The sequence below is a fragment of the Haemorhous mexicanus genome, chromosome Z (assembly GCF_027477595.1).
Source record: "Haemorhous mexicanus isolate bHaeMex1 chromosome Z, bHaeMex1.pri, whole genome shotgun sequence".
Lineage (NCBI taxonomy): Eukaryota > Metazoa > Chordata > Aves > Passeriformes > Fringillidae > Haemorhous > Haemorhous mexicanus.
In genome coordinates, this window is record NC_082381.1 from 37,250,738 (window position 1) to 37,266,167 (window position 15,430).

Here is a 15,430-nt window from a genome sequence, read left to right on the forward strand (position 1 = left end):
ATCAGGAGTGATGTGCTGAGTTCCCACACTGGGGAATTCAGATTCCTGCATTAGGTTTTTGGTCTGATAATAGGAGTGGACTGGAATGTTTTAAACCAGAGTGCAGATGAAGTGTTGGGGGTTGGTGGTGGAAAAGAAGCTTTTCATAAGTCCCTCTGTCTTGTAGGAATGGGGAAATGATCATGCTGTCACTGCATTTGTAAGTAGATTACAGAACCTGCAAGTTACTGTAGCATAGATTTTTCTCAAAGTTCTGCACAAAACATATCTCTAAGTGTGATTACATGAAAATGGATCCATGGATGTCATGCCATTCCACTGTACTGAAGGACAGATAATCCAACTCAGATGGTGTGTTCTTCTGAATACCTGCTTACCATGTGTGCTTGAAGCTGTGAAGAAAGACATTTAACCAGCTGATTAAATTTCCTAGGGTATTTTTGTATGATCTTTTTCTCTAAGCTGGAATCTATTGTCCATTATTTGGGAGTGTTGGAAGATTCAGGAAAGGGGAGGAATAGTCTTTTGAATATTAAATTTTAAGAGGCCTCTTGAAATCACACAGCCTACTTAAGAGTGTATTGTAGTGGTAGCAGTTAATAGTTTTTACATTAGAGTGAATAATGAAATAAAATGCATTTCTTCCTTTTAGGTGTTTAAACTCCTGATTTTCATTTTCACCAGATAATAGTAATACATGCAATTATAGCACTTGATCATTTGAACAAGTTTCTTGAGTTCTGTCTTAGTGTCTCCTACCCTTTCTCAGAGAGATCTGTGTAGACAGGTTTTTTTTCTCACTAAAATAGTATGAATTTGTAACTGTTGCAATAAATATACAGCAGCAAAATTTGGTAGCTGTCAGTGTTACTTAGTTTGATAGTTTATCTCTGGTTTTGATCACATGCTTGCAGTCAGCTCTGCAGTTTCTCCGGATTATGGCTGGACATGATTTTGTTTGAGACTTAGTCATAGAGTGGATGTAAAGATGGTGTCTAAGAGGCTGCTCGTATGCAGCTCAGCATCCATGTGGTTCTGCAGTTTCCATTATGGGCTTCAGTGACAGCATGTTGTAACCAAGGCAATGATCCCTTGAAAACGCAGGACACCCTGGCTTTTTGCTTGTATTGCTTGAAGTCAACATGAATCTAGGACTGGCTCTGACTGGTTTTGCCTGAACTGAATTGACTTCATCTAATGATGCTTCCATTTTTTTGCATCACCTCTTTTGAGAATCTAATGAAGTTTGCAAGCAAAATGCAGATGTTCAGTGTGATTTCTCAGAATGGGTATTTGTTCCAGAGTAGAAATTGTAGTTTTTCAATTTTCTTCATTCAGTTATGATACCTCCTTCAGGAGATTTACAACTTACACTTTGGTGATGCTAAGAAACTACATAATCGGATTGTGGAATCATGGGATAATTCAGGACTTTAGAAGGTCTCCAGACCAATCTCTTATTTAAAACAGTCCATTACAAGTTCAGTTCAGGATGAAGGTGAAGGTTTTATCAAGATGGGTCATGGAAAACCTCTGAGAATAAAGACTGTACAAATCATCTGGGCTGGACCTTGATAGTCTTCATCATGAGGGAATACCACGGTGCACCTCTCTTGTTTCTACACATGCTGGCCCCAATTTTGCTTTGCTGTCTGTCAGAGTCCAGGGTCATTCCCCTCGAGCATCTGCCTGTTCCCATTGGCATTACTGCTGGAGCTCTCCCTGCCCAGGCAGGACTGCACATTGCTTCTGCCTGACATTCACAGCACTCCTGTTGGCTTCTCCTCTTGTTTGAAGGATTTCAGTTCTGTAATGTTCCACTTCAAACAGTTCTCATACACTTATTTTGTAACTTTATTATGGGTGGGGATTTTGTTTTTTTTTGCCAGCTTTGTGAATTGGAGTTATTCTGCAGCTCATATATAGAGCAGGAGCACAGATTTCCAAGCCAGAGACAGTTTTGACAGGTAGTAACTAAACTGTGGAGAGAACTGGTCATCTTCAGTAATCCTTTCTTTTATTTCTGTTGATGGATGTTGTTGATTGTGGTGTGCTTTGGGACTTTTGTGTTTGTTTTAACAGTGACATGGTTTCAAGATAATAATATAAATGATGGCTGCTGATTTCTTACAAATTAAATAATCAGTTAGATCAGGCTTGATTTGCTTATACTAAGCCTGCCTAATGGGTTGAGGTTGATGATTGGACCCCAGAGTAGCAACATTAATGGTGGTTCTTTCAAGTACTTTTGTTTTGTTTTGGGTTTTTTTTCCTGTCAGGTCATGGAGCTGCTGGTTCATCTGAATAAGCGCATCAAAAGTCGACCAAAAATTCAGCTTCCAGTAGAGACACTGCTAGTTCAGTATCAAGATCCTTCTGCAGTGTCATTTGTCACTGTAAGTGTTCCTCCAAGACTGTTTGCTGCTTTACTTTAGCAAGCAGAATATTCTTTAAAGCTTCTGTATTTAGCTCAGTCAGTTTTCCTAGCAAGTATGTAATTGTTATGAGGTTGATGTTTTAAGAGGTTTTTTTTATACTCAGTTTTATAGTCTGGTGTGGGTGAAACTTGGTTTCATAAAGCATTATGTTCAAATTAGGCAGTTACTCTTGATATTTCATGATTGCAGTAATTGTCATTGCTTCTATTGTAAAGGGTCTGTTCATTGGTAAAAGCTGCATTTTGCAAGCAGCTACCAATCCTTATCCTGATATCTGCAGGATCGGAGTTTTACTTAAAACACCCTTATCTCTTTGAACACATGAGGACCTGTATTTTTATGTGATTTTAGGGTCAGGACCATAGCTGAGCAAGATGAAAAAAATGTTATTTTATAGATTGTGAAACTTTCATAGATTATTTCATTCAATCTAATTTAAAAGTGAAAATAGTTTTAAAAGGTTTTTTCCAAAACTATGAAACTATGAGACAGTTTGCATTTCAGTTTTGATATGTCTGTTGCAAATCATCATCATGAAATAAAAGTGATTAAATCATAGGGAAACTTTGTACTTTTCATTTTACTGTTAAGTCCTGTGTGTAGCATAAATTAAAAAACATCTTAGAATTATATGGAGAAATATTTAGACTTTAAACAGCAGTGACATACATAAAAGTAGTCTTAGGTTGTCTTCAGCAAGTGCAATTGTCTGGAATTCACATTTTAGAAATGACCAAGACTTCTGGAGTGCATATGTCTTGTAGAGCAAAATGAACCATCTTGTTTAGAGACGTACTTGACAAATGCTGTATTTGGCTGTACCTGTCAAAATGTCTTTTCATTCATGTAACTCAGCAACGCATATTCCTTTGCATCATAAGACTTCATAGCATTTTAATTCAAGTGTCATCTACGAAGTAGTGTACACTCTTTGGCCCTGCTTTCAGCCAGGTCATGGGACACAACTCTTACCTCTGCACTTCTTGGCTGGATTCAGATGAACAGCATAGTCCAGTATTCAGTATTACTCTGCTGTGCTGTCCTGTCACTGGATTCTTAACTGCATTTGCTGCTTTTAAATGAGGTGATTTAGAAACATGTTTTTAAGAGAAATTTTGTCTATGCTGCTGACTTTTTATTTATTCAATATTGTATTCTATTTTATTTCAGAAATAGGTAAGAGAGATCATTACATTTGCTTTATTTTAAGCTGTTGCTTAGTTGCAGCTGCATTTGGTGAAATTGGCAGTGAGAAAGACAAACCAGAGAGAGCTTTTTTGATTGTTTTTTTCCACTGCTTTTAAAGCAGAAGCCCAGTAAGACCTACTCTGACTAGTCCTTGCTGAATCTCCACTATAATGGTTGTCAATCTGATAAGTCTTAGACTTGAGAATTTGGTCTTGCAAAACATATATTGTTTCCAATACCCAATTATGTAACAGAACATACAAGTAGTTAAGGAGCACATACTTCTTTTCCATTGCTGCAACACTATGTGCTTTTTCTACCCCTTTAGAATTTTACCATAATTTATGTTAAGATGGGATACCCCCGTCTGCCTGTGGAAAAACAATGTGAGTTGGCTCCAACCCTTCTCACTGCAATGGAAGGGAAACCTCAGCCACAACAAGACAGGTATGACTTCCTACTCTTGGAGTGAATTTTGTTGGTGTTATTTTAGTAAAATAATTTATATTAGTTGTTAAAATATTTCCTTAGTGCTGTCTTCATGACTTAGGATGTTCTTGCCATGTACAATTTGGATGAGTAAACCAGTCATTTGAGTGGTACAAGAAATTGGTATAGTCTAATGCTGTAATAATATACAGAATCTCTTGCAGCAGACTACCTATATGATAAGAGGTCTGTGTTATGATGGAAGTGAAATGCCTGTCCATATCCCCCATGCATCTTCACCAAGTTCTGGTTTCCATCTTAAGGCCAGACCTTCAGTAGATACCCTCTGACCCAGCTTCAGGAGCAGTGCTAGATGTCTCAGATTGGCCACTCTGAATTGAGAGGTAGTGTTTCAAGGCAGTAGGAGTTATAGCTAAGTTGTGAACTTCTGTATACTAGGAATCTCTATGAGTGGGCCTGGTTCTTACCTACATTGAGATGAGTTTCCACTGTGTTGGTGTTGGAAAATGTCATTAAAATCATGTCTTCATTCACTCTACATACTGTAATGGTGTAAAAATATTTTTAAATGACATTACTGAAGGGTCTTGAGTAACGTCTTGCTTCCATTCATGAGATTAGTGTGAAAATACTTGAAGCGTGGTTTTTCTTTGTTGAAAAGGCTTCTTCACATGAGTGAAGAGAGCTCTGGAAAATCCGGCTGTACGGCTCTACATTTGCCAGTGTGTCTTAAGGATGAGACAGCCCTATACTGTATTTTGTGGCATAATTATTAAGCTGTCAAAAATCTGGACAAAGACAGTGACTTTATCTCTCCAGATGTCTGCATGCATGCAGACACATATATTCCATTTTAAGGACAAATCCTAATTTATCTTCTGCTTTCCATTTTTAAGTAGATCAGGTGGTAAATAGAAGCCCCTGGATTGTGAATATGTTTAACTTTTGTTAAGATTTTCTTTTTTTTGCTAATGAAGAACAGTCTTGTTGTAAAAGGTTTCTCTCTTGTATGTTATAAGTAAACAGGTATGGTTTTTAAAATGGTTGCAGTAAATGTAATTGTTTTTCAGCCTAATGCATCTTCTAATACCAACCCTTTTTCACATGAAATACCCTGCTGAACCACTGAAAGCAGCAGCTTCTCCATTTAATCTTGCTGAAAAACCAAAGACTGTACAGCTGCTTTTGGACTTTATGTTGGATGTTCTTCTTATGCCTTATGGGTGAGTTGATACGAGTCTTCCCTAGCATTGATGTGTTCTTTGTGTGTGAAACAGTACAAACTACACCCATGAAAACACATTTAAAGTGCGCTGTTACTTCCTGGCTCGAATGAAACCAGTAGAAAAGTACAAAAGAAGTTGATAATTGTAAGAACCAGGTAGCCAACCCTTTCAAAGAGAAGCCTGACAAAAATGTGTCCCCATCTTTCTGCAGTTGAGTTTTAAGGCTTATTGCTCTGAGATCATAAGCAAGAATAATCTCTAAAAACTTCTGCTTTCCAGAGTTGAACCTTTGAACATGACTGGTCTGTCTTCTGGTGGAAAATGTTCAAACTGCAGTGATGTTGTGTTAGTGTGAACACTGTCTTTGTAAGCAAGAAGAATGTACAGAACAACTTGAATTTACTGATCACTGCTTGTTAGGAACCTTCTAGTGTCTAAAATCAATACTTTCTCAAAATGTTTTTCCCACTAACTGTTTTGTTGGTTCTTTTTGTTTCTTTGTATTGCTAGGGGAGCTTTTGCTTTGGAAAAAAATAGAAATAATTTTGATGGTTGAACATGTTTCTGTTTTTTTTCTGGCAATAAAAGTCTCATAGGATTGGTGCCAGTGTGATCTATTTGAGCTCATAATTCTTGCTCGCCTGAGTGGATTAACCTGAAGGAATGAATTTAAAATAGCAAGCACATGGTCTTTCTCCATATCAATTTGTTGGAGGCCATGTTTCCATCAGATAATTAGGGGACTACTTCCCTTTCATTTGAATATACAGAATCTTGTAGCACACAGTTTCAAATGCTTGTTCTTCTGTTCATGATTCACACTCTTCAGCTGGCTCAGGTTAATTGCCCTTAGCTTCATCTGTGGCTGTAGCTTCAACAAATGAATCTTTGGGCTTTCCAGTGAGACTTCACTCCCTTCCACCCTTTAATACTCTGGCCAAGCATGAGTTTTTAAATCGCAGAATAATTTGATTTGAAAGAGACCTCTGAGAAAACACTCAGAGACACTGAAAGTAGAAGGTGAAGGTTTTAATTTTCTTTCCAGAAGGTGCTAGAGTGTCTTAAATTAGCCTGTGGCTCTAGTTGTCTGTCTCCTAAAGTCTTGCTCCCTAGGGGAATCTGTTTGCAGTGGTTTACAGCTAATTTATACTTGTTAGAACTTGGTCTGTCATTGTCCAGTTGTGATTTAGCCTTACCTGTTTGCTGCAGTAAAGCAACCAGAAAGCTTAACTGTAGGGTTTAAAGCTCATAATAAAGTGTTTAAAGTTTTAACTAATGAGACTTGGAATGAATTCTTATTGTTGAAATTGTTTACCTCTTTTTGTTACCTGTGTGCTGAATGCAAAATGGGAGGCTGGCTGGGGCAAAAGAATTCTTGCTGGTCTCTGCAGTGCAATTTTGAGGCCATTTGGCCATCTTCCAAGGATACCTGGAGTGGTGTGGTGGCTTTTATAAAAGCATGAAGGTGAGCACAGGGCAGCTGGACTAGCTGGTCTTGCAAAAGAACAAGCTCTGTAAACTTTTTTATTTTTGCTTTCCTTCTCTGCCCTGTATTAAAACTGCCACTTTCCAAGACAGTATCTCATTTATTTATTTTTTTACATCAGGATGTTTGCTGCCACTTGTGTTGCTTCATTGTTTCCCTTGTTAGGTTTTATTTTTTATGGAAATCATATAAATGTTATTGGAAATTTTAGCATGAGTTTCATGTAGTACAGCATGAGTATTTACTTCTAATACAAAAGAAATATTTTTTCTGGTTTGTAAGCTAAGGACCCTTTCTGGAAATGCCAGTGGACTCTTCCCTTTTCTAACTGAAGTTTGTTTTAATTTACAGTGGCATTGTTATGGCTCTTGCAGAATATATTGGGATAATTGGTAGCAGAGCCTCAAATTCTGTGTTATGTTAGAGTCATGGGATTAATTAGAAAAAAATAATCAAGTTGGACAAGTTATGTGTTTTTCTCAATTCTAGAATCTAATTCAGCTGGTAATGTGGATTGGAAAAGGCTCTAATAAAGGTCTTTCCCTGCCTGCTTAGGTTTGTATTGAATGAATCTCAAAGTCGACAAAACGTGCCCTCGGCCCAGGGGTCTTCATCAAGTAGCGTGGGAGGTTCTGGAATCCCTCAGCCACCTCCAGGGATGAGCTTTTATGCAGCCAAAAGGGTAATTGGAGATAGTCCATGGACACCAGAGCTGCTAGAACAGGTATTTAGTGCTGTGGGGCTGCTCCGTGGTGAATTGTGGGTACGGTAATGGGGACAGTTGCAGATGGAGGAATGGAAAGCCAGGGGGAAAATATGTAACTGATTCTGACCAGGTCTTTAGTTGCCGTCAGGGAATTTGCTGGGGAATTTTGCATGATGCCTTAAGGAATTTAGCAGTGGTGAGGTGGGAAGGAAGGTGATTTGGAAGCAGCCATGACTGCCACCTAGTCTTGTGTTTTACTCTGAAAGGTTGCAACAGTGTCTTCTGAAGCATCCCTTTTCAGCAGTGGTGTAAAAGAGTATCCCATTATGGTAATGCCCGTACTTTGCTGCAGACTTTGACAGGAGGCTAGCTAAGAGATGGAGAGCATGTGAACTTCTCCTTAAGGGAGCAGAAACCATGATTTGAGACAGCTGAGGTGCTACACTTACTGTAACATCCGCTTTCTTGTGAGTAACTCTGCTTTCCCTGGTGTTAAACAGTGTAAGCTGGGGATAGTGAAGTTCATTGAGGCTGAGCAAGTGCCCGAACTTGAAGCTGTTATACACCTGGTTGTAGCCTCAAGTGATACAAGACACAGTGTTGCCACTGCAGCAGACCTTGAACTAAAGAGCAAGCAAAGGTAAGGAAAAGGTGGTGTAAGTATTCCTGAAGCAGCTATCACAACGAATGTAGTGCTCCAGAGAGACTGTGCTGGAGGTGAGGAAGGCTGAGCTTCCCTGTATATCTGTGAAGCTGCCATGTCTTTCCACTGGGCTGGGAATTTGTGGTTTGCAGCTGGAAATGTCACTTGTCTCCAAAACTGACAGCTTTAGCTGTGTGGGTTTGATCATTTTTGGTATCACTTTCTTGCCAAATCATGAAAAATAACGGTGGTTTCTACGTTGACCCCTGTGGTTTATCAATTTTCAATAAGGCTTTAGTAAATTATTTCCAGAAAAGTATACTTTCATTTAATTTATTAGGAGAGTAAAGAGACTAATTGTGAAATGGATGATAATCTAGAAAGTTTGGCAAGCACTGTTATTACTGAAGCTTCTGCTCATCTGCAGTTTGCCCCTCATAATCTAAAGACAATGCTTCTGTCTTTAACTCATCAAGAGGCCAGAGTAATGGCTGTTGATACTGTTTGCTGAGACATTGACAGTGGGACATCTGCTGGCTCATGTAGGAGGCTGGAGCAAGACAGGGCCATCTTTGAAATATGTAGGCGGCTTCATCTTTGAAATATGGCTACATCTTTGAAATATGTAGGACTGTTTAACATGGAGTCAAATTTTTCATATGAAACCTTCTGCAGCTGAAGTCTGTTCATGTACCTCAGTCTAGACAGGGGAGATGATTCTTTTAAATGATGAAGTCTGATTAAAGAAGCTGATCTCTTCTTCTTGTCTCATCTTTCCTTCTGATGAGAAGGATGCCCAGAGAGAAAAATAACTGTATGGACAATATGTAATGTTGAATGTCTTTTATAAGAAATGTATGCTGGTTCACAGATTACTGTTTGATATTCAGTTGGTCAATTACCATGGTCTGTATGTCTTGTTTCAGTAGCAGAGAAGGGAGCATGTAGGTTTCTAACAAATTACTTGATATCATGTTGTCAGAAATTGTTAAAGTCTAATTAGTTCACATTCTTTATGACTGTATATTATGTGGGTGTGGAAAAAGTGGTCAGAAGTCAAACTGTGAAGTTCTGTGTAAATTTTGGAACTGATATGAATATGATGCAGAATGCTGTATTTTAAGAAGTAGTCAATGGTTGGAATCATAACAATTTGTGTTCAATGTGTTTTTTTCCTTCAGTTTAATTGACTGGAACAATCCTGCTATCATCAACAAAATGTATAAAGTGTATCTTGGGGATATACCACTGAAAACCAAGGAGGTAAGACTTGCCTCCAGAGTTGTCTATCTTCTTAATTGCTGAAGAAGTAATTTTAGTTGTCTTACTTTATTTTAAAAAAAAGTATTTGTATTTCTTTAATCTATCACCTCCTTTGATATCTGCTTTCACTGAATATTTATGCTATTTGAATAATTTTTTCTCTGTACCAGTGTGTTCTGATTTGCAGCAGAAAGTAATTTAATCTCTGTTTCTGACAGGGATCTGTTCTGAAACCAGAAATGAAACGAGAGTCAGTCAGCACCCGTGTTAAATTAAAGATAATTCCTCATCTTCTACGATCCCGGCAAGCTGCAGAAATGTTCCCAGCTAACATTCAGGTAATGCTTATTTTCCAAAGCTACACTTCCTAATAAGTTTGATACAGTTTGTCCAGTACTTAGAGGTAGAAAGCATTGTTACTGATGACAGTGTTTAAAGAAGAGGGGGAATGAAAATCTTTGAAAGTGAAGCCAGACACTCTGTAATCTGCTCCTTCCTTTTCGTCAGGTGGTGTATGATGGACTCTTTGGTGCAAACACAAATGCAAAACTGAGAAGTCTGTCTTTGCAGTTTGTACATCATATTTGTATCATGTAAGTAGTTCAGAGAGCACTTTTTAGTGTTTTTTAGCTATTTGCCTAGAAGCCACTCTGTTTCATAAAGATACAACTGAACTAATGAGTACTAAAACACAGAGAAAGTAGGGGTTTTTTTACTTAATCTGGAAAGCTCAGTGTGTCTGTGCTTGCACACAGTAAGTTGTAATATCTGATGTTAACACAGTCAAGAGAAGTGATACTAGAGAAGAACCTTTTCAGGGATGCAAAAGATAATATTTTGTTGGTTTCTCTACTTGCAGTTGTCCAGAGAATAAAATAAAGCCCTTAGGTCCAATGCTTTTAAATGGACTTACAAAGCTGATCAATGAATACAAAGAGGTAAGATGAAAAATTCTTTACTATAATTCTTCATGTGAGTACAAGCAAAAGATAAATAAATGTATGATGGAAACTGATGTATCTTTTTTTTTGTGTTTGCTTGAGAGGTTGCTGGAGAATACCTTTTAAGAATTTTTGTTGGAAGAGAAGCAAATATTTTAAAATGCTATGTAGCAAAACTGTTTTATTTATTTAACATTGATAGATATGTGCTTGGGCACCAATTGCAAGATCTGAAGAAACTAATAGTGTTAGTAATATAAAGAGAGAAGTCAAAGTAGTATCTAGCTGCCCTTACTTTGGAGCATACAAGGTCCTCAACTCTGGATGTTTATCTCATTGTGTTAAGCATCTGTATAGGCCTGCTTGTTATACCTTCCATGCTATCTATCTAGAGATGGTATTACTATGGGAAGGGTTTTACCGAAGAGAACTGCAAATACCAGTCTGGCCTGATGAGGTATTTCCAGTGCCATTTCAAAAGTCAAATTCTCCATGATACTTCTACATGTACCATAGAAAGGGCAGATCTTGCAGATCACCTTTTTTTGCAGCTTTGAGCTTCTTGCTGCTTTGTTTGACCTTTGAATGTGACCTTCTAGCCTGAATTGGCATTTGAATGCATGGGATTCCCTGCCATTGGGAAAAGAATGAAAAAGGAGGAAGTAAGCCCCTGTGTATAAAAGTGCTGTATTGGTCATCCACAGGATGCATTTTGCAAACAGCTTCCTTTGTTTACAGCTGCTGTTCAGAGCTAGTGCTTTCTGTCCCTTTGCTACTGTTTTGTATCCTCACTGAATCTCCTTATTTGTTTCTCTTGAACTAAAATGTAGTTAGCTGAGACCAGAAAAGAGATTTGCATTTTGCCACAACTTGCAGTTTCTCTGTTTCTTAGACAAAAGTGTCCTCCCTCTGTTTCTATATAACGTTTTTATTCTTGGATAGAAATACTTTGTATTTTAGGATTCTTTTTCCATGAAAGCCTGCTTGAGCAATTTGAAGACAGGATATTAAGTAAATGTATATTTATAAAAGATATACCTGTGTGTTTTTCTGGTTTTGCTAAATTCTGTTTATTGTTTTATTATTCAAGGATTCAAAACTGCTATCAATGGCATATTCAGCAGTTGGAAAGCTCTCCAGGTAACTGAAACATCATTTAAGCAATGAGACATGGAATAACTTTTCCAGAGTAACTAGTTAATTTATCAGCAGCAAGCTTTATGCCACCTACCAGTTTTGCAGTTGAGTGCACAGTGCAGAGAAAAGTGTTCTTCTTGTGACAACTTCAGAGATGTAAAAAGAAATAGTTTTCACCTGATAGCTTCTCTAGCAGGGATTAATGGCAGCTCATGAATTATGCACAGAATTTAAGAAATGGTTCTGCATTCTGGATTGCCAGAAATACAAATTTAAGGAATGTACAGCAAAGAGCAGAGTGCATGAAGCTAGGCAGCTGGTATGGTCAGTCATGTGCTGGTGATCCAAGTGGTTGTCCATAAAATGTCTCACTTACCAAACGGTGTTAAGGGAGGGAGAATGTGCTGCTTTATGGTGGATATGGCTAAGATAGAGCAAACTTTCTGTGCTGGCTCTAATTGTTTGATACTTAAAATTTGGAATGAGGGGAAGACCAATGAAGTGTGAAGCATTTCAGCTTAATAAAACAAAAGCTTCATGGATTAAAATATCTTGTTTCAGCCGAATGCCTCAGCTCTTTACCAAGGATATAGCACTGGTACAGCAGTTTTTTGAAGCCTTATGCAAGGTGGGTGCTGATGGGGCTTTGGGAAATCATTATTGTTTTCTTCTGATTTTACTGAATTCTTGACACTATACACTGTAAATGAAACTTTTTTTTTTTTGCTATAGGAAGATGCTGATACTAGGCTTGCCATTCAAGAGGCATTGTCTATGATGGTTGGAGCATACAGTAACTTGGAAGGAGCCCAGCGTACTCTGATGGAAGCTCTTGTAGCTTCTTATTTAATAAAGGTATTTTCAGTGGAGTCGAAATCACATACTTAAAAAAAACCCAATTAATTGTCTTCCTGTTTCCTGACACTTCTGTTAGATAATTTGGATCAGATCTTCCTTTTCTTACTGAATGCGTTGGCCTGTCTGGGAGAAGGCAGGATGTGTATGCTCAGATAAAATATTTTTAACGTGGTTCGGTGATGGCAAGGGAGGTAATACTGCAGTTCTATGTTTGTGTTCTGTTTAGCAAAAAAACAAATCCATTACAATTGCGTTATATGTTTCTCATAGTCTTCACCTTAGAAAACTTCAAGAAGTAAATGCTTCAGGGACAGTATTCTGAAACACTGTGGGACATTGAGAGTTTGGTAGAAAGGATCATTCACTGCTAAGTGGGGTTTCAGCAGGCTGTGTGATATATGATATAAGGCACCTGTGAACCTCTTCATGATCTTAGCCTTGAGACACTAGTCTAGACTAAATCAGACTTGACTTACTTTTACTTTGAGTACCTTGTTTGTGTTTAGAATACAGCAGAGGTCTGGATTTTCAGAAGGAGTGAGTGTTGTATACTCTGTGTTTGCATCAGTACCCAGTCTGACTGTGAAGATTGTGTGTATTTCTAGTGTAAGAGATAATTTTCACGCTGACAGCTCCTTTGCTCAAGGGATCTAAATCTCCAGGCAGTACCTTTTTGAGATTATGTGTACCTTACAGACACAATCACTACCCTAAGCTGGTATTTCTTTCCCACCTCTGGCTATGCTCCTCCTAAGCATAGCTCTGTTTTCTGTGGCAAGATGATATATGTCAGTTTCATTTCAAAACTGCCTGGATGGAGCAGTTCAGTTTTTCAAGAATTAGTATGATTCCCTGAAGTGTGTATGTGTTTATTAAACATTTAATTCCGTACTTGTGTATGAGAAGTTTGCTTTTCTTTGCCCTGTCTCTTGCCATATGAACTGTAAGCATGAGTAGTGTCTCAAAATGTCTAAACTTTTTGAATCATGTTGGTACCAGAGGTCAAAACAAATGACTGATGATGTTCAAGTGGTGAGTGAAAGTCATTACTGCTGTCATTTGACTCAACCACGTTTGTGTCTTTTCCCTTAAAGCCTGAAGTTCAAGTACGTCAAGTGGCCGTAAAATTTGCTAGCACAGTGTTCCCTCCAGATCATATCCCTTCCAGATACTTACTCCTGTTAGCTGCAGGAGACCCGTAAGTTGTTTTCCTTTATAAATTATTTTCTCATATATATACACTTACGTGTGTTTGAGTATATGTGTAAATATGTGTGTACATATATATATATATATGCATATGCACACACACATGTATATACATTCAGTAGAATATATATATTTGCATTAAATATGAATACATGTATCTGTGTGTGTGTAAGTTCGCACATAAATAATGTGAAGAAAATGAAATATGGTAGTTTGGAAATCAAACTTCACATTCTTGACATCCTGATGGAGAACTGTTTCTCAGTGACAGTCTTGAGATTGTTTTTCTTGTTTCAGATGAACTGCAGTGACTAAAGCATTTCATACAAATGATCAGTTGCAATTGCAAAAGTAAAATGCATTAACTGAAATCACTTTTACAGTGTCTAGAAGTTATTTTTTCCTGGCAAATTCTGTCAGTCTATTTTTAGCTTGTATTTGCAGAGAGTTGAGCATGCTGTTTTGAGAGTTGCCACTCTCTGCTGAGGAGTAGGTGGCTCGTTAAATTACAGTAATCATTTCATTTGCAGTTTTCAGTTACTGCAGTGTAAGTGGTGGGGTTTTTTTTCCCAACTTACTTTAGTTACTAAAATTTTGATAAAAGCAGCTATTGTGTAACTAAGGAAAGTTAAGCAGGTCAGCTGCAACAACCAGCTCTGTCATTGCAGTGTCAGCACTGTTTCAGGAGTAGTTATCTATTGTTAAGTAGATAATGATAAACCTAGTAGGTGGCAGCTGAAACTTGACTATAGGAAGTTTTAGGGAGAAGTAGCAGATAGGAAAACAAGGATGTGGGAACCAGAAACTGATGGTGAACCCTAGAAGGATGTAAGAGGAACAGAAGTGAGATCTCATCCAGACACTTTTGCAGAGAGCACTCAGTACTATCCCTTTTTGTTTCCTGTCTCTGAAATAAACAAATATTAAAAGTTGTAGTGGAAGATTTTTTTTCTCTCTTTCTTTAAAGAAAAGCAGTCAAAAACCCAACCAAACAAAAAGAAAACAAACCCCAAAAACCCACATCTCATTTAAAAACTGTTCTCTCTCTCCCAGCTTCCCAACATATCTTAATGCTCATTAAAGGCTTGTTGTTCTGTGCAAATAATGTCTGTTTCTCATCTTTTCTTCTGAAAGGCGGGAGGAGGTACATGGAGAAGCCCAGCGGGTACTGAGAACATTTTCTGGAAAAAATGAAAAGGAGAGTTCTGGGAAGCAGATGCCTTCCTTCCCTGAAATGGTCCATTACATTCAAGACAAGGTACAGTGCCTCTGTCACAGTAAATGACAAATTGATACGTGATACTCAGGCATGGGATAAGTTTGGTCTTGCCTTCCCTGTGTCTGTTTCCTACAGCTGCCCCAAGGAATAAAATTAGTGAAAATCAAAGTAAGGACCACGCATAGTATTTCATTGCCAAGATTAATGCTCGTCATCACTTCCTGCTGGCAGTGATTGCAAGAAATCCAAGTGTTAAGTAGTGAGACAGATCTTTTAATAAAGGGAATGTTTTGCTTTCTTGCAGTTTGTGCGGATGATATGTGGAATAAGGAATCCAGTTCCTCAAGGGTTATAATCCAGCATATTTTACACAGTTCTTGAAGGTGCAAGAAGACTGCTTTTTATTTGGCTAAAATATTGTCTGTGTTACACACTTCTGTGTATAGTAGCTGTACTAGGCTTATAAGCAGTAAAGGAGATGTGGAGAGACACTGGCAATATTTTTTCTTATGATAGCCTACTTTTTAAAAATGTCAGAAGTATGTAATTTTGAAGCACATGTGATTTAGCATGAGATCTGTGATAGCAGAACTCTTACACCTGAGAGATTTCTTATGAACTTTGTGCTCTGGTGGTGTTGTACTCTACTAATACTCTAAAGTATTT

General features: G+C 37.9%; 1 protein-coding gene across 4 annotated transcripts in view; it reads left to right on the forward strand.

The window, feature by feature from the left end:
* ECPAS (Ecm29 proteasome adaptor and scaffold) overlaps nucleotides 1-15,430 on the forward strand; it is a 59,076-nt gene that overhangs the window by 8,984 nt on the left and 34,662 nt on the right. For 3 of the 4 annotated variants that reach the window (XR_009485026.1, XM_059836429.1, XM_059836428.1), the window contains exons 3-16: nucleotides 2,280-2,396; nucleotides 3,955-4,073; nucleotides 5,147-5,299; nucleotides 7,344-7,512; nucleotides 7,995-8,134; nucleotides 9,319-9,400; nucleotides 9,619-9,738; nucleotides 9,908-9,993; nucleotides 10,260-10,338; nucleotides 11,432-11,481; nucleotides 12,040-12,106; nucleotides 12,211-12,333; nucleotides 13,431-13,534; nucleotides 14,680-14,803. Coding sequence is in view for 3 of the 4 variants with exons in the window: in XM_059836429.1 (XP_059692412.1) it covers nucleotides 2,280-2,396; nucleotides 3,955-4,073; nucleotides 5,147-5,299; nucleotides 7,344-7,512; nucleotides 7,995-8,134; nucleotides 9,319-9,400; nucleotides 9,619-9,738; nucleotides 9,908-9,993; nucleotides 10,260-10,338; nucleotides 11,432-11,481; nucleotides 12,040-12,106; nucleotides 12,211-12,333; nucleotides 13,431-13,534; nucleotides 14,680-14,803 (1,533 nt within the window). In the remaining variant the exon portion in view is untranslated. Of the gene's footprint in view, nucleotides 1-2,279; nucleotides 2,397-3,954; nucleotides 4,074-5,146; nucleotides 5,300-7,343; nucleotides 7,513-7,994; nucleotides 8,135-9,318; nucleotides 9,401-9,618; nucleotides 9,739-9,907; nucleotides 9,994-10,259; nucleotides 10,339-11,431; nucleotides 11,482-12,039; nucleotides 12,107-12,210; nucleotides 12,334-13,430; nucleotides 13,535-14,679; nucleotides 14,804-15,430 lie in introns of those variants that run through there. The other variant, XM_059836431.1, reaches the window with a different exon arrangement.